This window comes from Cydia pomonella, chromosome 13 (genome assembly GCF_033807575.1).
Source record: "Cydia pomonella isolate Wapato2018A chromosome 13, ilCydPomo1, whole genome shotgun sequence".
Classification (NCBI taxonomy): domain Eukaryota; kingdom Metazoa; phylum Arthropoda; class Insecta; order Lepidoptera; family Tortricidae; genus Cydia; species Cydia pomonella.
Window position 1 is genome coordinate 8,846,898 of NC_084715.1, and position 22,918 is coordinate 8,869,815.

Consider the following 22,918-nt stretch of genomic DNA (forward strand, 5'->3'; position numbering starts at 1 on the left):
TAATCTTAGTTTAGTGTAATATTAATTAATAATGAATAATAATTTTAATCTTAATTTGGAATGTAATACCTTAATAAATAGCATTTTTTATTAATTTATTGGTACCAAGTAACGCAAACAACAACACGTCATTGTCATTGAAATTATGAAATTACTGTTATTTTTCCATAGCGATAGCAAGTTTAAAGTCTCATTGATTTCGCAATGGACTCCTTTAATTATACTGAGTGATTTTGGAGCCGTGATCCAGAATATCTAAAATGTATTAAGATGTTCATAATAAATAAGGTTTCCCAGGAACCAACATGTAAATACTGAAAAATATACCCCTGGGCCCATGCGTTTCATCTACTAGGTGACCATAATTTTTTTTATGGTGAGTCCCACTGGGAAAATTGTTTAATATGACCGAGTATATTGTCTCACCTCTAACGGGTAGTCTTCACACAGCCACAGCGTGGCTCTGAACTTTTGCACTTTAGTGGTGACTTCCTTCGGCTTGCCGATGTCTCTCTCTAGCGGCTCGTCGGAGAAGTACTCCTGCCACGTGACCGCGAGCTCCTGCTGTGACCGCGAGTTTGTCATCCTGTTTGCGATGTCTTCTTCTGGGAACTGTAACATCAAAAATAAACGCCTGTTAGTACTAGAGCGGAGAGTCAAAATTTGTAGAGCATGCCTGGACTGTACTAATTATGTGACTTGATTTTTCTTCAAGACCTATTTAAAATAAAGTGGGAAGATTTTTACGACTAAGTTTATTAGAAAATTTTGTTTTACGGCTTTTATTTTTGGTGGCAAAAGAAAAACAAACATAACAGAGAAAGTGCCAATTTATATCGATTTTTTTGCTCTAGCTTTACATTAAGTTAACCAGCCACGCCGCGGCGAGAAATACTAAAATGTTAGTTCCAGTGGCAAATATACTACCTAATCATCCAGCTTTTCTGACTTTAATGACAGATAGGGCAATAAAACTGTAATTTAAATATCTCGGATATAAAAAAATTGTCACGCCAATGGCGCTCTAGAACGGGACTCCCGTTCTAGAGCGCCATTGGCGTGACAATTTAGACAGAAGTCCGATCGTAAGTTGCTCACTGCAATCAAAGAGAATTTGAAATAGAGGGATTTAGGTAGTGCCCGGTAAGATGGCGCCACTTTTTGGTATTTAACAAAGCCACTAGCTGGCATCCCCGGTGTAGTCGTGGCAGAGGTAGACCGAGAAAGAGATGGCGGGACTGGCGGGACCTTGCTCAGCACAGGGAGGATTGGAAAGCTAGAAGGGAGGCCTTTGCCCAGCAGTGGGACACACAAATATGCTAATAAAAAAATAAAAAACAAATTGAACACATGAAAGAATAAGTTTCAACGTCAAATGGCATTCTAAAAGTTTTAATTACGTGTGGAAAGATGGCAGTAAATGTACGTCGCTACAAAGTTTTCTTTGACAATACACATCCATTTCAAATTATGTTTGCTGCACTTGACTAACCGAGTCGGGAGTGGTGGGGGTGGTGGCGCCACTGTCGCGGTCCGCGAGCGCCAGCAGCCCCGCTAAAGGCGCCCGGGGCGCCAGCTTGTTTTTGTCTGCTTTAGACAGATGTTCGGTCCTAGTTTTGGAAACTAGCTCGACGTTGTTCGCGCTGAACACTTTGCACTCGTACGTGTTGACCACTTCTGTCTTGTCTTGCCTCCATCCCCAAATTCCGCTTTTATTTCTGAAATAAAAAAACCTCAATTAGTTTAATACAATGATAAAGGAAACGTGCCCAGTGAGCGGAACATAGTAAGTCGACATAGTAGAGGGCGATGGTTGAGTCAGAATGGCCGAGTCGTAATAACCTAGTACCAATACCAACCTCTCAAAACTAATCTTGTCAGTGTCTAGGGCTTTAGGTAATTGAGGGCGGTGGGCTGCAAGCCGGCGGGCGGGAACGGGGGTAAGGAGCGACGCCTTACTGGTCCGAGGTTCTCGCTCCACATCATGCCCAGCTCGTGATCCAACACTCCGTCTAAGTTGCGTTCGCGCTTGGTAATGTAAAAAGGCACGAGAACGCGTGTCGCAGGATGATCGAATCGTAATAACCTTATCAACCTCTCAAAGTTAATGTTGCAGGATGGCCGACTCGAAGCTAAATCTCTACTCTTGATGGTGTCGAGGTCATTGGCCGTGGACTGCGACAATTAAGCAAGACGACGTGTGTGTTGCGGGTTGGCCCAGTTTACACTAGAATGTACCTAATCCAGCGAACTCACCTCTCAAAGCTAATTTTGTCAGTGTCTAAATAGTTAAGCGCAATGGGCTGCGACAGTCTTGCGGCGAGGGCGGCGGGCGCGGGCGGCGGCCAGGCGCGCCCCGTCGCCGGCTCCAGGGTCTCACTCCACATCGTGCCTAGCTCGTGGTCCATTTCCGTTAGAGTTGCGTTCGCACCTGGTAGCAGAGAGCATAGATAAGAAAAAGAATGCACGAATAAATCAAGAGTGACGCTTCATGTACATAATACCCACCCTGTCCCCTAAATATATACGTCCTGTCGCCCCTCTGCCAGTGGTTGTTCTCGAAACCGACGAGGGTGGTGTCGACGCGCACGTTACCGCCCCGCTTGTATACTTTATACGTGTCGAATGGACACATCCGCGATACTAAAGGCACTGGGGACAAACCACAAATTTTATTTTAAATACGTAGGAAAATAATATTTATATTCTAGTCCCTTCCAGCCCTACAGGGCCAGGGCCTCACGAAGTATTTAAGCCCGCTTGTACTTTACCGTATTTCACTTTGAGACTATACGAAAAATTAAAAAAAATATATTGTCGTAGCGCTTGCATGTGCATATTTATTTCGCGAATCTTGCCATAACAGAATTCACAAGCTAAATGATTCTTTCAAAACTCATTCATATTATCATATTTTGCATGTAATTCGTAAGATAACGGTGTTTTGTAAACCAATATTTCGGAATCTTGTTAAAATTTTAACATTACATATGGTGCTATTTTACCGACCTATATACTGTAAAACGTTGTACGATACACGTGCGAATGGGTAATGCGCAAATCGTGATCACCACTCATACTTTTTGTATTTCGAATTTCCTACTTTTCGCACTTGTATCATAATGTACCTACTATTAAAACTCTAATACTCACCCCAACTGGTAAATTCCCATTTCATCTCCACATAGAAATCCGGGGCCAGACTGAGTCGGTTCAATAGGTCCGGGATGCCCCCTGCCCGCACCGCGTGCCGCAAATAGTCCCGCCGGGACAACACTAAACCTAGGATACCGGGGTCGCCCGTCGACGTCGCCTCTTGGACCACTGGAGGAAGAATAAACGTAACATTTAGCATATAATCATATATGTACCTACTTCACTTCTAGCGATATATCAAGATATATTTGTCGCGCAACTTGACGTGCTAGAAGCGTTGGTTGATTTTACAACTGGTGAATGAAATCATGAGGATTGCCATCGGACGATCTAAAACTAGCGGCTCAAAATATTTTTTTGTAAGTATATATAGTTCAGAAAATAGGTACTATTTACGAAAATTAGTATTCATTGGAGTGTTCTTATGTGTCAGAAATACGATTACTTATTTCAATTTGTTTCGATAGACAAAAAACATCGATCAATGTAGGCGGGATATTATTACCTTTCGATATGCGATACTCGTAGGTACTTACTTGTAGTTTTAAAGATGATTTTTTTCTCAAGAAACTACCATGTTAAGCCGAGCGTAAACACCAGCAGTATTTCTGAGACCTCAACTATTTCAATATGGCTTTTCTTACCCGTCCAACCATCTTTCTCGCAGTTGACATCAGCGCCGGCGTCAATCAGCACTTTAACACACTCGGTCAAGCCCAGTGTTACCGCCAACAACAGTGGGGTCCGACCTCGGGGGTCCCGGAGCTCCAATTCTTCCGTTGGAACCTGAAAACATTGCAAATAAGTACGTAATAAAAACGAATGATATCTTGTTGACGATGATGACCCACTACTGAGAATGTCTTTGATATTATTATTATTATTATTTGGGGCCTGTAGTGGCCCACTGATGAGCAAAGGCCTCCCCCAATTTCTCCACTGATCTCTATCCAGTGCCGTGTCTGCCCACTGCTTCAAGGAGTCCCGTTCATCCCGCCATCTCCGACAGGGCCTGCCAGATCCCCGATTCGAGTTTTCGGGCTCGTACTCCATAGTGATTTTGCCCCAGAACTAGTTCGGCATTCGGCAGACGTGACCGGCCCAGTCCCATTTTAGCTTAACCACCTTCCGAGCTACATCAACGATTTGGTTCTTGGAGCGCATTGTGTTCCAGACTCGACCCACCAATTTTACACCTAATATGCTACACTCCATGGCTCGTTGGCAAACCCCGAGTTTGGACTTCTGAGCTTTAGTCAAAGACAAAGTCTGTGCACTGAAGGTGAGAACTGAGAGTATGCACATGGCCATGAGCTTCCGTTTGAGTGACATCGGAAGACTTCATTTCATAAAGTGTTTCATGGATCAATAGCTCCTCCAGGCGTTTTCAATCCGTCGAAGGAGACTAATTGGCCCAAATAAATGTACTTATGAACATATGCAATGTGTTCTCCATTTATCTCTATCCTACGTGGTGTGCTGTTAGTCATAAGCTTGGTGTATGACGTATTCATCTTCAATCCAATCTAGGGGCTTGCGATGCTTAGTTCTTCAAGCATTTGTCGTAGCTCGGAAGCGGTTGAGGAAAAAATAACAACGTCATCAGCGAACCGAAGATTGGTTAATGTGCGATCTCCGACGACAAGCCCCTTCTCTCCCCAACTTGGCGCAAGTTTTCTGAAGACGTGTTCCAGAGCGCTGGTAAAGAGTTTCAGCGATAGCGGGTCTCCTTGCTTAATTCCTATTTCTATTTTGAAGGATGGGCCAGAGGATTGTAGTTTGATGGCGACGATGCTAAATATTTGGAATAATTATTCCTACTACTGGAAGTTGATGTAAATAGAACGTAAACCATAAACATACAAAGAATAACTCAGTTACTGAACGATGTATAAACAATGTGTTATTGTTGACGTATAATATCAAAACAACATTGCAATGAAGTATGGTTTACGGCTGGCTTAAGTCTCTTGCGAGAAAGAGTAACGGCCCGATTCGAACAATGCTTCTAAGAAGTCACAGCGATACGATATCGATCTGTCAGAGTCAAGAGTGATGTTTTTTGGTTGAAGAAATGTTACTTTTGACACTAACCGGTATCATAGCGCTGTGACTTCTTATAAGCATTGTTCGAATTAGGCCGTTAAGATCAATATCTTGCAACGGAGTGCTGTTTTGAAAGTAAGTATACAGTACATTGTAAAGCATTGTGATGTATAACAAAAGCCTATAGAACCCCGAAATATTAAAGGCAAAACAAAATATGATCGTGACCTTTCGCAGTCAGACATCGGTTTTGTGAAGTAGTGATAATGATAATTCAGTATGTAGGACTATAATACTCGTATATATTATATTGTATTCTGTGCCTATAGATGACATACCTACATTACAAGTAAGATGTACGTATACAGACAGACAAATAAAACTATACCAATATGATTTAGACGATTGAACTGCGTGGCTTCGTTGCGTAGTCTGTTCTGGCTTAGATTTCGGCAGGTTGCCCATAAACCGGAACCGCCAAAACACACTTTTGCGTAAAAAGCGAAATTCTGTTCAATCCGGACTGCGAAAAGAAAGTGGTCGCCTGGCCGTTGCCCTCAAGTCAAAATGTAGCAAGAACCAGGTTTAACCCAGCGATCGGTACAGTATCTGTCCTCTCGACTTAACATAGCTATCTAGCTACTGAAAATATCGCAATCATTTACATATATCTAAGGACGGGCCTTACGAGCACTAAGAATGGTGCTAGTTCAGTGGTGTCACTCACGTGGCTCGAATTCGTGTGCGTGACACCGCTGTACTGACCCCATTCTTATTGCCCGTAAGACCCGTCTTATTTAATACGAATTTAGTTTTTCAAAGCTTGCATATAAACGCGATTCGATATCTTGGCGTAGTAACAAGTATATCGTATGTAAGCTACTACAGTATGCTAATTAAGCTTCCTAGTCATACAATGGCTGTAAAGTAAGAGACAATACGGCTCTAGACACATCACCAGTACTATCTATGTCAATTTTATTCAAACTATTTGGCAATGTTCTTAGTGTTCAGCTTACACTACTATGGCCTCCCTCAAATAATGGGATTATTTTAATGACTAGGTTGTTGGGCTTCCCTGGATTCCTCATAATTTTATTGCAAGTAGAAAGTTTTACTAGCGTTAATACCTACTAGGATTTTATTGAGTATTGGAAAATGCTCTATACATATGTATACATATGATTCTCGAAATAAATTATAATAATTAGATTTGATTGCCAATGTTGGACAGTGTATGGATTTAATTATCATACCTTTTCCTCCTAGATAAAATCATACCTCTAGATAAAAATATACCACAGTGTGTATACAACTGTTACCACAAATGTAACGTTTATTATTATTATTATATAAGCCTTTTATTCAGACAATTTTTACATTTACAAGTTTAAATTGTACATTTCTTATTGAATATTTAGTTTGACATAAAATTTACTATTTCAGACAACATCGGTTTGGTCTGTATGCCATTTGGCAAAGGCCTCTTCCATCCCTTTCCATTTTTTCCTATCTCTCGCCAGTCTGGTCCAGTGTCTCCCTGCGAATTTTACGATCTCGTCTTCCCATCTCATTTTTGGTGGTCCGTGTTTTCTTTTTCTATCTTTTAGAAACCACCATATAATTCTCTTGCTCCATTTCTCTTTGCCCCTGATCATATGTCCTGTCCACCTCCATTTGAGTGTTTTAACTTTAATTGTTACGTCTTCCACACGTGTTTTGGATCGAATAAACCTGTTTCTTATTCTATCTTTCAGTTTAACTCCAATCATGCTCCTTTCCATGGACCTTTGACATACTTGCAGTTTGTTTAAGTTACTCTTAGTTAGAGTCCAAGTTTGGCTGCCGTAGGTTAAAACTGGTAAAATGCATGTATTGAACAACTTCCTCTTTGTAGCTACACTAATTTCTTTGTTCTTCATAACTTCCCTCATTGACCATCATCATCATCATCTCTTTCTCCATCTGGTTGTCCATGGATATTGTTTGTCCTAAGTATATGTATTCATCCACATACTCAATGGTTTCCTGGTTTACTACTATAGGTGTCTTTTTGGAGTTCGTCATTGTTTTAGTTTTTTCTGCATTCATTTGCAGCCCCATTACCTCACTTTCGCTGGCTAGTTCCTTAAGCATACTTTGCAGGTCTTTGGCTGTTTTTGCTATTAACACTAGATCTATTAACGTAACGTTTATAGTGATGTAACAATTATGAATTTGGCCAACTAGCCAACTAATCGGAGTGCAGTTTACTTTGTTGTGATTATAGTTAAGAAATGACCATGGCTTCTGTATAGACGTAGATGTTTAACCACGTTCTTGAAAGTTTCAAACAACATTTGACGACCGGTCTGTAGTATCCTGCCTATGAAGCCGTGGTCCCGGGTTCGAATTCCCATAAGGGCATATATCTGTGTGAAGAATACATATATTAGTCATTGATGTTTGCTATGTATATAAGTATGTATATCGTCGCCTAGTACCCATAGTAAGCTTTGCTTAGTTTGGGACTAGGTCAAACTGCGTAAGATTTATTTATTTATTTAATCTTTATTGCACAATACATGAAGGTACAAATGGCGGACTTAATGCCTTAAGGCATTCTCTTCCCCCTAAGATTGTCCCCAAATAAGTTTTTTTTTTTAATTTACTAAATTTTGTAGGTAGAATTTAATTACCTATGTAATTGAGTAGTTCTATTATGCTGAAGCCACACTAATGGGGAAATGCCTGTTGATTACCGCGATGATTTCTATGTTAGTATGGCCCCAGCATTACAGTTGCAACCAATTATTTTGTAGAATGCCTGGATTTATAGGAAATTAGTCTAAATGGTAGAAGAAACACCACAGGGAACTTGTTAATAGGCAGGTCCACATCCACACAGAGCGAGCATACACGCGAGGCAATTTCCTCGCGCAGAAACCGGCCATGGTAGACGTGCCTCGGCCGAGGCGACGCGCTCAGGCGAGGAAAATGTGCGCGCCGCCTCGGCCGAGGCACGTCTACACTAATAATAAATTGTGACTAACAATCAGCACTTAGTTTCAAGAAATAATGACTCAGGCATGATTCACATAAAAAAGTTATTTATGTATATTTTATGGAGACATTAATTGGGGAAAAAATAGTTTTTTCTTTATTTCATGGCAGATGCTAATCATAATAGTTTATTGAAGTGAGTACAAATGGCTTTTAAAAACTTCCTTTTGTTGTCAAAGTATATTAACTTTTATACATAAGGAAAAAAAATACAAGACCATCAAATCAATGGACAAATTATTAAAAATATCAAAAAATATCCAGTAGTAGACAATATTTTCTGGAATAATGAAGAAAGACATATATGCATTAAAATATTTAAAATTAACCAGATATAATATGTGTAATTTAATTATGTACACCACATATATGCTCTTGTGGCACTGATGTGGACCGACTGGGACACCATGGATTATCTTGTCAAAAAAGTGCAGGTCGTTTTTCAAGACATATGTTGCTTAGTGACATAATCGAGTCTCTTGCCACCATCAATGTGCCTGCTCTTCTTGAGCCGACTGGCATTATCAGGGATGATGGCAAGAGGCCTAATGGGGTGTCCTTAGGTCCTTGGAGCTTTGGACGGATGTTAGTGTGGGATGCTACCTGCGTAGACACACTGGCACCGTCCCACCTCAAACAGACTAATGTAAAACGGACGCAGCGGCAGAAAGCGCCGAAATTGAAAGTCGAGAGTACCATTTTGTACCATTTGGCGTTGAAACTCTAGGTCCATGAGGTCCCAGCACGCACAAGTTTTTTGGAGAATTCGCGAAAAGTCTGGTTGACGTAACTGGTGACCGAAAATCTGGCGGCTTCATCGCAAAATGTATCAGTATTGCAATACAACGAGGAAATGCCGCCAGCATCCTTGGTACAATGCTTCAAGGGTCTATTCGAATCGGATTTCGGATCGAACGCTAAAGAACATACCGATGCACAACAACCAGCACGCGTACAGCTCAGGTAAATCCACAGAGTCAGCCCTACACATGGTTGTAAGCCGCATTGAGAGAGCCATCCACGACAAAGAACTGTGCCTCGGCACTTTCATTGACATCGAGGGCGCTTTTGACAAGACCCACTTTACCAGTATAGGGAATGCCTTGGAAAGCCATGGCGCGGAACCCGGACTAACAAAGTGGATCATGAACATGTTAAACAAGAGGATTATAAGGTATGCAGGTCAACCGCAGGCCGTAGCAGCGGTGAGAGGATGTCCTCAAGGGGGAGTCCTGTCGCCTCTGCTGTGGAACCTGGTAGCTAACAACCTTATAACCAAACTGAACGAGGAACACTTCTACACAATAGGCTACGCTGACGATCTGGCAATATTGATATCAGGTAAATTTGCCAGTACAGTATGCGACCTCACCCAGTCAGCTCTCCGGATCGTAGAACGCTGGTGCAGAGAATTTGACCTATCAGTTAACCCCACCAAAACAGAAATGGTAATGTTCACCAATAAAAGGGCGCTTGGCAACTTTACCAGACCAACACTTTTCCAAACCGAGCTGCAGCTGACCGATGAAGTTAAGTACTTAGGACTAACTCTCGACAGTAAACTCAATTGGAACAATCACATCAACAAACGTATAGACAAGGCGGGAGTTGTCTTTTGGCAGTGCAGAAGGATGATTGGTAAGAGGTGGGGACTGAACCCGAAAATCACCCTTTGGCTCTATAAGACGATAATCCGCCCCCTACTCTGTTACGGTGCCCTGGTTTGGTGGCCAAGAACAAACATAGGCAACGTACGAGACAAGCTACAAAGACTCCAAAGGCTCGCATGCGCGGCCACCACTGGCTGCACGAGGTCCACTCCAACTGCAGCCATGGAGGTCATGTTAAACCTTCCACCGCTGCACCTACACATACAGCAAGAGGCCAGTCTCTCAGCGGTAAGGTTGCGAACCCTTAATATATGGTCTAACAGCATAGGAGCTCTCCACACAACATGCCTGGAAAAGGTATATGACGAATTTCCAGTGCTTAGGTCGGGCACGGATCGGATTCACAAACAAGCTATCTTTGACAAAAGGTACAAAATACAGTTATATGAGGACGACAACCACGAAGGACTCAATCTCCGGGAGCTGAGAATCTTCACTGATGGGTCCAAAACAGACAGCGGGTCGGGCTCCGGAACCTTCTCAGAAGACCTGAACATGTCAATCACCACACCGCTAGGAGCCCATAACTCGGTATTCCAAGCTGAGTGCATGGGCATCTTAAACGCGGCGGCTGCCATCATTGCAAGGAAGGTAGTAGGATCCTCCATCCGCATACTCTCCGACAGTAGAGCAGTCTTAATGGCTCTAAATAGCCATATAATTACATCCAAAATTATACACGAATGCCACGAACGACTAATGGAGGTATGTCATAATAATAATAAGATCACTTTACAATGGATCAAGGGACACAGTGGATCCCGGGGTAACGATGCTGCGGACGAGCTTGCCAGGCAAGGATCGGGTGCGGGGGCGATTGGTCCGGAACCGATTCTTCCGATACCGTTTAGCAAGGTACGCTCAAAGCTGCTGGCACGTACAGGGAAACTACACACAGAACACTGGCTGAATCAGACTGGATGCAGACAGGCAAAAGAAGCCATGCCTGGCATCAACGGAAAGCTCACAAGGGCGCTCCTTCAACTAGGGAAGGTCCGACTGAGTATGGTAACCAGTGTCATAACAGGTCATGGACTATTTAACAAACATCTTTTCATAACAGGTGTCACAGACAGTCCCTTATGCCGAGGATGCATGGAGACAGAAGAAACAGCCTCTCACGTGGTGCTGGAATGCAGCGGAGTGGCCCCATACAGGGCAAAACATCTCGGATCCCCGAGAGACCTCCCTGAGGTCCTACTCAACATCAAAGGTTTGATAGGATTCCTCAAGGAGTTGGGCTGGCAAGAGTAGCCGACCCTCCACCCCCCCTTGTCACGCAAAATAGGCGCCAGTCGTCGAGTTGCGGAAAATCGCCCGAACTACAATACAATACAAGGGTCTATTTCAGATATAAGCTAGTTATAATAATCCTCTGTATATATCCATTATGTATATTGTTATTTAGAATTTTCATTTTAAGATATAGTTTTCCTCTTTGATAGTTAGCATCTCTAGGTATTTATTGAATTGAATTTAACCCTTTAATGGGCAGACGAGTATCAGAAATTATGGAAAATTGAACCCTGTCCTTTTGAAATGAAGTTTCAAGATGACAAGAATCACTGTTATAGGGTGGTCATTTTTGCCATATAACTTCAACTTCAATATTTATTCAGCTAATAGGCCACAAGGGCACTTTTACACCTCAACATGAAATTTACATACAAGGCAAAAAAGGAATTATAAAATACAATTAACTGAAAATATCCATGCAGAGATGTATACAGTCTCTTAATGTCAAATTACAAAATAGTAATAGCCTAGCGGTAAGAAGCGCTGGTGGCCTAGCGGTAAGAAGCGCTGGTGGCCTAGCGGTAAGAAGCACTGGTGGCCTAGCGGTAAGAAGCGCTGGTGGCCTAGCGGTAAGAAGCGCTGGTGGCCTAGCAGTAAGCGCGTGCGACTTTCAATCCAGAGGTCGCGGGTTCAAACCCCGGCTCGTACCTAATGAGTTTTTTGGAACTTATGTACGAAATATCATTTGATATTTACCAGTCACTTTCCGGTGAAGGAAAACATCGTGAGGATACCGGACTAATTCCAATAAGGCCTAGTTTACCCTCTGGGTTGGAAGGTTTTCGTAAAATCTAGTGCCTATGCCAATTCTTGGGATTAGTTGTCAAGCGGACCCCAGGCTCCCATGAGCCATGGCAAAATGCCGGGACGACGCGAGGAAGAAGAAGAATAATAATAATAATAATAATAAAAATAATTGTCCGTGGGGTCGTTACTCCCCAACAGCTCGCCACAAGCTGCCCTGCGGTTCAATAATAAAAATAAAAAATAAAAATAATTTATTCAGTAACTTCATAACTTAACAATATGCAGGTAATAATATTAAATAATATTATTATAATAATATTTAAAAAACAGATTCAAAGTAATAATCTAAAATAATTTACATATAACATAAAAGTTTGCCTGTTAAAGAGTTAAGTTACTGGTTTTTCCGCAGAATTCAATCAGGTTGAATATTATAACTGCCATATATGGTTGCATATGCGGTAAAGGGTTAAATAATCAAACCAAACAGATGCAAAAGAAATAATGCTTTGCACAAAGAATTTTATATATTGACCCACTTGTTCCTATCTCTATCACACACACACGTAATTTTATTGCTGTCCCGCTCGCAGTGTCATTGACCGCGTGATGGGTGGGACAGCAATATAATTACGCGTGTGCGATTGAGACAGGAACAGGCTGGTCAATTTACGAAATTCCTTGTGGAAAGCACCCTTGCTTTATGAAAATATATTTTGTTGTTCATTTTTTATTATGAGTGACCAAGTAAGGGATTCAAGTTATTGTTAATGGTTACCAGGGTAGTAATGTGCGGAACTGTATAAAACCTAAAATTAGTCAGACACTATGGACAAAGAAGTGACCTACATAAAGTCATAAGTATGAAACTATCTAGTCTAAAAATGTTTCACAGAGAAGTACATTGTTGCACCAAAGTAAAAAATAAACTAGGAGATTTATGTAATTTATGACTTCTATGTAAGTAATAAGAAAACCTTTGTTTGACTAAAGTAAGAAGTTTTTTCGTAGAACTAATTTGCCGGTCTAAAGAACAAATTATATAAGCCAATGATTAATTTTCCTTTCAAAGGCCGCACGAATAATGGTTTAAATTAAATTTTTAAATTACCGTATTTTCTTCTAAATGTCTCTTCAAATGTTCATGATTATCGTTCCACACCATCCAATGTAGAGGATAGCGTTGTTTAACTTCTTCAGCCGTTAAAACCATGGTATCCACACATTTGATGTTCTACACAAATACAAGGCCGAACCCTTAAGTTGGAGTACACGACACTAACACTATCTAATTAGTAATAATAAGCTGTGCAAACTAATTAATTGAAAATACTCGTGAAATCCCAACACGGGTCCCCCGCTGAAACGTCAACTGAAACCACAGACAAGATAGGGTATAAGGATAGACAGAATACCACAGATTCATTCAATTTCCAAAACACGTAAGCTCCCGTGCATAGAATCTCCCGAGGGCTTCCGCGAAAACGGAAATTCGAAAAATGCCCTTTCTCTTTTAAGCGCCAATTACATCCACACTTCCCGATTTCGGGCCCGATAAGCGTTTCCGTTTCACGGAATATCAACACATCGTTAGCAATATTTGATATATAAAAAATAATTTGTCACTATTGCCAAAAATGTTCAATGTTTGATATTATTGAATATGAACCCTTTCTTTTACATTTGAAATATTGTAAACGATGTGCTGATGAATTTGGTGAAACGGAAAAATATTATTTCTCGGGCCCGAAATCGGGTCTGTTATGAGGCCTGATGAAGTGTGGATGTAATTAGCACTTTACTCCAATGAAGGCGTAGGTGAGGTGAGTGAAAGGGAACGATGCCCGCAACACTATACTACTCTTTGCCCGCAACCCGCACGGGTCCACTGAAGCATACTTCGAAATCACACATTTGAAACGCTCCCTTATTTTCCTCATGGTGGCTACATTGCATGAATGTCATATGAATGTCTTATCTCATGTCTATCCTATTTTCAGATTCAGTAAATTATGTCAAATTGACAGTAATTATTCTAATGACGTATCAAAATATTTTCGCTTCAAACCATGTTTATTTTTACGTAATATTGCACTATACAAAATGTCAGTACTTTGGTAAACAAAAATGATCAAATGCATCCTTTTGTCTGAAAGACTTGGTCCCATAATTTATAAACTGGGATCTACACAAAACAGAACTTTGACAATAGTGACCGACACACAAATCGAAGTGAGTTCGCTTAATATTTTAATAAGTTTGTTACATGAACGTAAGCTAGATAAAATTTACGTATTACTGTTTTCAGGAATGCTACAATATCCTGAAAATCCCAGTTAATTCTAAACAAGACGTAGTGCGAACAGCGTTTTTAGATTTAGCCAAAATTTACCACCCGGACTCTGGTTCACCAGAAGCTTGTATTGAGAAATTTGTGGACATCGAAAATGCGTTCCGTATACTTACCAAACACAACACGGGAAAGAGCAGCCAAGAAGATGTGGAGAAAATAGTTCATGATATTAGAGTAAGTTCATTTGGGTCTTTCCGCGTAACTCGGACATGACAACGAAAAAATAAACTATTGAATTTAGAATGTGTCTGAATGTAGAATAAACAAATGAGGGTAGCAGAACAAATTTTATAACCTTAAGTCAATAATAAGTCAACGGTTGTCATAATTTCCGAAATTGTAAGTGCTGCTTGCGGAATCAACTACGAACGTAAAATAAGTGATTATAAATATTACGACTTTAATTGATTTTTACGCAAAGAAGAGGTAAGTAACCTTTATTTATCTGTTGTCTATTAAATTATTCACGCGGTACTTTGATTACAATTATCATAAGTTGAAAGAAAATTATGTAAGAGGAGAATGAAAATTGCATGTCGTTGAGTAACGTGAGTAACGCAAAAAACAATATTTTTCATTTACTGTACTGAAGCTTTGGACAAATGAACTTATATTGAACACATAGTATATGATTTGGCTTAGATGATGTCATTCTCGCGGTTTATTTCTCCGCAAAAGTGTTATTTTAAAGAAATATTTGACTTGAGATACTTGTAACGTGAGTCACAGTGAATCGCGTTATTGCTACTGTAAAGAGAGTAACTAAATATTTTAATGTATTTTGGAGCTACAATGCCTCTATCAGCGGCAGAAAGGGCAAAAAGAAGAAGACAGAAGCTGAAAGACGAAGGAAAGTATGAAGAGTATAAGAAAAAACACTGCTTGCCGTCACTGGCATATCAAAGTGTCATATAATGTATTGGCAGTGTGGTAAGTTGAAAAAAGCACAAATATCTCAAGCATTCGACAAAGGTGTAAAAGAAAAACCAGGTTATTAACCCCAAATTATACATTATACCGAAATGGAAAAACAAGATGACATAAACCCACTAGCTGAATAAAAAAATATAATTTATAGCCTTTATACAATTTATTTTATCTAATTCTAATAATAATAAGTAAAAAATATGCTATTTGTTTGCTAGAAATGATAAAAAAATATCAAAATATTCTAGGTAGTCGCAAGTAACGTGATTCACGAAATCGCTGTAACGTGAGTTCGTGAGGTTTTATAGTTTATTTTAATAAGTGTATATCTTTGATTTCATTTGGTTAACTATTAAAGAAGCTTGATTATTTATGTCATTGTGTTGTTATTTTGTTAAAACAAATTCATTCAATAATCAAAGGGAAATCAATAAACACAAAAGGCGAAAAACTCCGTGTCCATTTCTTGTAACGTGAGTCACAGAGTTATTTTCTACTTTTCTCCAATTTCCATAATTTGTTGGAGAAAAAGTACTTCGACAATTCATTCGCAGTAATGTACTCTGTGATATTATTATCAAAATTTCAAGGTAGAAAGCTCTTGATCTCAAATATACGACAAGATTGTTAGGAATAGTGACTACAAAGTAACGTGAGTCACCGTGGATTTACCCATTTCTAGAATATTAGTGGTTACATATTTTATTAAAAAGTGTTTTTTAAAAGTTGGTACACTTTTTTTTTCCTAGAAGTATAGGGCTTGTGATTCTGACTAGGAATAATCAAATTTTCTGGGAATCCTGACAGTAATGAACTTACAAAAATGAAAAACACCCTTATCTATCCCATAAGAGACTCATAATTATCAAATTACATGTTCTGCATAGGTTCTAAGTAAATAAATTTAAAAAAAGTTTCTCTGAATCTCCTTAGTACAATCCTTAGTATAGAAAAAGGTGATATAGGTCAGGGGTTGGTGCGGCCATAGACAGTAAAGAGGGGTGCTGTGAGGCAATCCTCCTCACCATGTTAATATGTGTTAGGTTAGGGAACCTAGCTAGGCTATTTGAAATGCACATTAAATTTGGGGGCGTCCACAAATTACGTAACGCAAATTGGAGGGAGGGAGGGGGTCAGGCCAAGTGTTACGGTCCTGTTACAAATACAAAAATACAAAATTCTTTATTTCATTAAATACAACGTTGGGGAGGAGGGGAGTCAAGGTTTGCGTTACGCCACGCACGATTTTATAATAATACATAAAAACAATTTTTTTGTTTTTTTATGTATTATTATAAAATATTAGCCACAGAAGATGGGATCGCCGCCGAAGCCGATAGCGACTGTGAAAGCGATTCTGATTTACCTTTAATAGAATGTATTAAGAAATGGAACCAAAACCCGTTCATAGATGATTAAATTTCTTGATTCCTTGAAACCACAGTTTAATGATTTATTAAAACAGACAGATTTTTGATTAAAAAGTATATATACTACCACCTGTCTTTCTTTTCTGAATATTAACCTAAAGATTTTTACAAAGCACTTGTTACGTAACGGGATTGAAGGGGGGGGGGGGGGGGGTCCCAGATAAGCGTGACGGTCCTGTTACATGAGGGGAGGGGGGTCAAAAAATTTGGAATTTTGCGTTACGTAATTTGTGGACGCCCCCTTTTAAACTTGTAAGTACACCGCGGACTTAAAGAAATTTGGAACTCCTCCCACCTCCTCCTACTCCTGACATGGAACACTGGGGTTCCTTGTAACTTCATAGCAGGGATGTTTTGGAGCTCCAGTTCTGGTTCCATTAAGGCAGAACTTCCGATTAGTATTACACATCTGCTTCGGTTCCGGTTCCATTACTCTTGAATCAGAAGTTATATAGGATGTCAAAGCTTAGTGCGGCAGTGGAACTTGAGTGGAGTTTGTCGAAAACAAACAGGTTTATATCAGTCACTCGCTCATCTCTCTGTTTGTCACTTGCTACACGGCAAGCAAGTGCTGCAAGGCTTATTAATATGTGGAATTTTTATTTTTAATAGACCTACACTTAACTCTCACTCAGGCTCCGATTCTGGTTCTGGTTCCGTTTTCGGTTCAGATTCCTTGTCTGGTTCCGACAAACTAAATTTTAAACCTCTTAACACATCCTTGTTTCATAGCCCTAAAAATTCAGCATAGGAAAAATAAAGCCTTCGACTACATATTGACCAATATTGAGCCCTATAAAAAGTTAAATAAAAGTTAATAACACTGATTTACTCATTAACAGCACACAGCGCCACAGCACCGGCAGTACCTGAGCTTCGATGGCGTGGGCTATGGCACTCCGTTTCAGAGACAAAAGCAGTGGGCTCAGGCCCGCGCTCAGCGGGCAGCAACCAACGTAATGGAGCACCGGGTCTCTAAGGCCGTAGCTTCGGAAAACACACTTATGAAGAAGGGTCAGGTCAGTACAAATACTAACAGACCTAACCATTTAACACCACAGACTACAGAATTACAGATTTAATAGACTGCAGTTTTATAATGATCTGAATGTTTGAAGAGCTCAAACTTACGTAGCAAGACAATAATCAAAGTTTGGAAAATTGTTTATTTAATACACATCAGAAATTCCTTTCTCCTTGTCTCAACGTATAAATGGACCTTTAAGTATTTTTATATTTGCAGACTTACGGAAAGAAGCACGACATTAAAACGAAATATGGCTTCGACCGTTTAGTGGAAGACCTTATCCAAGAATCGATGTCGAAGGGCGAGTTCGAGAAGCTAAGCGGGATTGGCAAACCCTTAAAGGATCAGAACACGAATCCTTACGTCGACTTTACTACGCACAAGTTGAATGAGGTGACTTTTATATTTAATACTACTAATAAAATTGAAAGATTAACAATAATCGAATTTAAACTGTCGTGAAACATATTAATATTAAGATAATTTTACGGTTCCGGAGCCGGGCGGCGAGAGCGGCGTGAGCGCTGGTTCACGCGTCACGATCAAATGTATAGACTTGAATGAACCTGTTTTGGAGGACAGCAGCGGTGGCTTGCCGCGCCGCCCGTGGACCCGCTCGCTGCGCCGCGTGTGTCCAGTCCGCGGCCTTCTTTTTCAAGCATCATAGGTTTTAGTTTGTAAAAAAATAATCATAAACTTTCACGACTTCAGTCCTGCTCCAGTACATAACAACCCCGTAATTTTGAATATGGAAATCGGGACTCGGTTAACAATTTAATTAAATTCTTAATATAAGTTCCGGTTGGCACGCGTGGTTGGACAGAATCCTTCCTATTTCTTGATTTTTGAATAAAAATATACGGAAATCACAGTCAGTTCAATTCAAAGTGTGTGAAGTGTGTGTGTGTGTAGAGCTTCACGAGGGTGCGCAGTGTTAGGGTCGGTAACGCGCATGTAACTCTAACTTCTGGAGTACCAGGCGTACATAGGCTACGGAGGCTCCTTACCATCTGGCTGGCCGTATGCTAGTTTGCCACCGAAGTAGTAATAAAAAATTTAACGAATTATTGTACCAAACGTATTATTGTACGAAACTTGTACTCACATTTTAGTAGGTGACTCATTTTAGTAATTTTTTATTACTTCCAGGTGCTTATAAACAACGGTTTCGTCCCAGAATGGATAACGATGAACAAAGAAATAGATCAGGACATCGAAGCCCTAAAGGACGAGATCAAACGCGACAGGAGCTACCTCGGCCCTTACCCTTTATCAGACCAGGACCTCCCAAAATGGGACCGCATATGCGAAGCGAACCGGGAACTTGCCAAATCTATAAACATTAAAATTAATACGTATAATTTAATAGTCCCTTTGATAAATAATCAGAAGTTCCATGTAGATTTCGACAAGATATGCGAAGATGTTTTGGTGAGTGGAGTACATTCAGTGAAACCAGATAGTAAAGTTAAGGAAAAGGTTGTACCAATAATTTCTAACAGTTCAGACCACGATTTTATTGGAGTGTTCTTTAAAGCGTTAGGGGATTTATTCAGTTTCAAATCTAAGAAAAATGTTGATAGCTAAGCGGAATATTTTATTCTAAAAGTGGCCATAAGCCAAGTCGAACATAGGTGCATTGGGGTAATTTGGAAAATCCCGAATTATACTAAACAAGATTGCAACACTTGTAAGCGTTGTTACAGTATAACGTTTGAAGTACTTATAAATATGTTATTTTGCAAATTACCCTATTCTCATTACCCATATACCCTATGTGTAGTTTATCATAATTCATAATTGGATGCTGAGGCAAAAAAAAATCGTATCTTGAAAATGGATGATTCACTAGAATTTCTATATTGAATGGAAACAATTAAAATACGAATATTTATTTCACTTGAGCAGTCAATTATATAAAAATGTCTGTTCTAAGCAATTTGTTTATGTTGATATGTTGGATGTAAAGAATTCCTGTATTGCTAACTAATAATATAATTCAGCGTCAATAAATAATGTGTTGGATTAAAACTATTTGCAGCTGTATCAAAAAGTACAAACAGAGTAAAAGCTAAAGTAGTCATAAAATAATTTAACCTTTTAACCGCTGTAGTCATATATAAGACAAAATCCGGCTCATTTCGCCAGTCTTATAAATAAATAAAAACTCCGTGTAACTTCGTACCGGCGGCGACACGAGCACGCTCGATGAAAAATTCTAGGCGGTTAAAAGGTTAACCTTCTTTTAACATTATAAACTGAGCCAATATACTATTTTAGACTTTATTTCTCTGTAATAAGGTAGAAAATTAATTTGCTCGGCAGTAATCTAGATAAAGCAAACTGTGATAAATGGGTATATTTTAAATAAAAACAGTAAAATTTATGCAAAACGTTTTATTTCTAACATATTTTAAACTACACAATTTCCTTAACAATAAATTTATCACTGTTGAGTAAAGTGCTACACCTTAACTTCATTAGCGATTCATAAATGCTGTAAACAAAATACCTATAACAAAACTGATTGGAAATCATAAGTTATTGAGCAGTGCTAGCTTAATAACTCTATTCTTTGTAAATACAAATGCACAGAATTCTCGACTTGTACTCACAGTAAAACAAAACGTCTGTAAATGTCCTCACTTGGATATCACAAAAAAATCTACACCATAGTCAATATTTACGTCTGATGTCAAAATACAAGAGTACATATAGTATACTACAGAGGAAAAAGGTCTATGTTTCATGTAAATATAGCCCAATATCATTTAGATGATAAGACTGTAAATTACTTATATCTAAATTTACAGGTATCGTAAAATCACAAGAAAGAAAATATTCGAGGTTTGCTTTCACGTAACAAAATTATAATTTAACACTAATTGGTCCCTCACTGAGTAAGAAGATACAATTGTTGGAATGTTACCTAATAAATGGCACTGCGATGAATATGTACAAAATATAAACGCAGATCTTAAGCATGTTCGAGTAAACGTATGATGCCACAAAGATACTAATCATAACATAAACACAACGAAACACATATGTGGCATTCCATCAGAGAAGGCTCCTTATGCTTCATGTGCAATAAGGACTTTTTATCAGAATTTCAGATGGAATGGACCTTATTGCACTTTGCTTCAAGTGCAATAAGGTCCGTTCCATCTGAAATTCTAAAGACCCCTCTGTGATGGAAAGCCACATATTTATGACAGGTGCCTATAAAGCTGTGGCATAAGAAAGGAAAATCTCCTGCGACTTTGTTGCATTTCTTATTAAAGAAAATGTTTTGTGATCATAATGTCCAGGTAAAGCATATTGAATAATCCTTTCCCATCGTATTTTCACGGAAACGTACGAACGTGTCTTGCTATTTCAGTCCGTCTTAGTACAAAAAGTACTTAGGTTGACTGAAGCAGCATAATAAATACGAAAGTATCCGGGAAAAAATGATGGGAAAGGATTATTCACTACATCTGTACACAGAGGAATATGTAAGGCGCATAAAGCAGCGCATCTTAATTAGCCGTCAACTTTGCGACTAAAATATTTTGCACTGATTTTCGCGTCTTAGTATTGCTTTGCCTATGCTACTTAGCGTTAAAAAACCACTCGGTGGTTTATTGAATTTGATATTGAAAAATATGGCTATTAGAGATATAGGTCGGTCGATGTACCTCGGAGTACGCATCTATCCAGAGTACCACATGATGTGGCCCTGCTGGCTGAGGCGCACGCGGCCGGTGGCCAGCAGGCGCAGCGCCTGCGGGAAGGCGCGGTGCTCTGCGCAGTGGATGCGCTCCGTGAGGCTCTCCACGGTGTCGTCCTTGAGAACGGGCACGCGCTCTTGGAGGATGATGGGGCCTGTATCCATGCCCTCCTGGAAATTTTATATATATATATTTACCCGACTGCCAAAGAGAGGAGGGTAATGTTTTCCGAGTGTATGTTTGTATGTATGTCTGTTTCTTTGTGGCCTCCTGTAGCCTAAACGGCTTGATGGATTTTGATGTATGAGGTATCGTTAGATTCGTTTTTTGGGGGGTAAAAAAAAAGATATTATAAAAAAACAAATAACCCGACTGCACACTAAAAAAGAGGAAAACAAGCCCCACAAGAATATTGTTGTTGATGGTAAGTGGGCCCAACAGAGGGTTACTTATAGTCATTTTGGTTGTTGGTCCCCGCCTGCGATACTTCACCATCAATACCATCAACAACAATATTCTTGTGGGGCTTGTTTTCCTCTTTTTTAGTGTGCAGTCGGGTTTTTGTTTCTATTATATTTTTTTTTATTGCACAAAAGACAATCTTAGAGTACAAAAGGCGGATGACATTCAACTTTATTATAATTTTTGAGAAATGAGTATTTCAAAAGTCAAATTCCGAATATTCATGTCGCCAAATGACTCTTTTACATGATGCTGTTCCATGGGTCGGCTAAAACTCGGTCATAATAGTCGGCTTCTTATTTTTTTTAAGAAAAATAAATGAGTAACGTTTGGATGTGATACAAACTAAACGCTCCAGCTGGAATCGCAACTTGTGGTAACTACATTGTCATTTATGTTAGCTTTTGACAAACTAGTTACCACAATTTGTACGGCATGCGATAGGGCACATAGCGCCACCTCTGTTATCAATACAGCCGAAATATTCAAAGTCATATTTAGAGCCTGGAATATCCAAGACGGAACGACCACTTTGAATGTGAGGTCCTTGTCGGCTGTCAGTATTCCTTGCCCTATGGATTAGTTGTAGTATATTTTCCACGACGACGACAGCTACAATTTGGTCGGAGGGGTGCTGACCAAGCAGCGAGTGTGGCATTTGCTGCTAAAATAGGGTATGTCAGCCACCCGAGAGCTCACGAACGTTGCTCTTACTAATCAGTACAAAACAGTCGCCGTGGTCGAAACCAGCCAGGACCAGTTAAAGTATGTTGAACATGAGCAAGCAGATGGGAAGGGTGGATGTTCTCCAGCTTGCAACCCTAACGATTGTTTTGTCTATGGTGAAGAGTCGTAGTATGAACGTACGTCGACGAAGTGTATCGTGCAGCCGCTCTCCCGGTCGCCGGCGGCCAGGCACTGCCGCGGCGCCTCCAGGCCGGGGTGCCGGGGCAGCAACGACGGGTGGATGTTCACCAGCTTGCCTTTCCATCTGTACAAAAATAAATTGTTGTTTTGGTGCAAGCAATCATATAACATGAAATTGAAGG

At 39.8% G+C, this 22,918-nt stretch overlaps 3 protein-coding genes across 4 annotated transcripts in view; 1 reads left to right on the plus strand and 2 right to left on the minus strand.

Annotated features, from left to right (window-relative positions):
* The window catches only part of LOC133524107 (ankyrin repeat domain-containing protein 13D), a 29,099-nt gene extending 15,247 nt beyond the window's left edge, over positions 1-13,852 (minus strand). For both annotated transcript variants that reach the window (XR_009800327.1, XM_061859957.1), the window contains exons 1-7: positions 13,069-13,852; positions 3,801-3,942; positions 3,154-3,324; positions 2,509-2,652; positions 2,257-2,431; positions 1,493-1,718; positions 427-612 (exon numbers count right to left, since the gene is read on the minus strand). Coding sequence is in view for 1 of the 2 variants with exons in the window: in XM_061859957.1 (XP_061715941.1) it covers positions 427-612; positions 1,493-1,718; positions 2,257-2,431; positions 2,509-2,652; positions 3,154-3,324; positions 3,801-3,942; positions 13,069-13,170 (1,146 nt within the window). In the remaining variant the exon portion in view is untranslated. The remainder of the gene's footprint in view (positions 1-426; positions 613-1,492; positions 1,719-2,256; positions 2,432-2,508; positions 2,653-3,153; positions 3,325-3,800; positions 3,943-13,068) is intronic.
* A 110-nt stretch (positions 13,853-13,962) lies between these two features.
* Positions 13,963-19,483, plus strand: LOC133524113 (dnaJ homolog subfamily C member 28). Its single transcript, XM_061859963.1, has 5 exons — positions 13,963-14,189; positions 14,266-14,484; positions 17,510-17,686; positions 17,911-18,087; positions 18,844-19,483. Exons 1-5 carry the CDS (start codon positions 14,085-14,087, stop codon positions 19,279-19,281), a joined length of 1,116 nt encoding a protein of 371 aa, XP_061715947.1. The 5' UTR covers positions 13,963-14,084; the 3' UTR covers positions 19,282-19,483.
* A 593-nt stretch (positions 19,484-20,076) lies between these two features.
* LOC133524103 (trifunctional purine biosynthetic protein adenosine-3) overlaps positions 20,077-22,918 on the minus strand; it is a 70,866-nt gene continuing 68,024 nt past the window's right edge. The window contains exons 23-24 of the mRNA XM_061859951.1: positions 22,737-22,860; positions 20,077-21,577 (exon numbers count right to left, since the gene is read on the minus strand). Coding sequence (XP_061715935.1) covers positions 21,389-21,577; positions 22,737-22,860 — 313 coding nt within the window. The 3' untranslated portion in view covers positions 20,077-21,388. The remainder of the gene's footprint in view (positions 21,578-22,736; positions 22,861-22,918) is intronic.

Excerpts from the sequence above, each read along its gene's own strand:
- LOC133524113 (XM_061859963.1), top strand. The coding sequence starts at position 14,085 with ATGATCAAATGCATCCTTTTGTCTGAAAGACTTGGTCCCATAATTTAT. Across the intron at positions 14,190-14,265 it reads TGACCGACACACAAATCGAA|GAATGCTACAATATCCTGAA; the intron begins GTGAGTTCGCTT and ends TACTGTTTTCAG. Across the intron at positions 17,687-17,910 it reads CACTTATGAAGAAGGGTCAG|ACTTACGGAAAGAAGCACGA; the intron begins GTCAGTACAAAT and ends TTATATTTGCAG.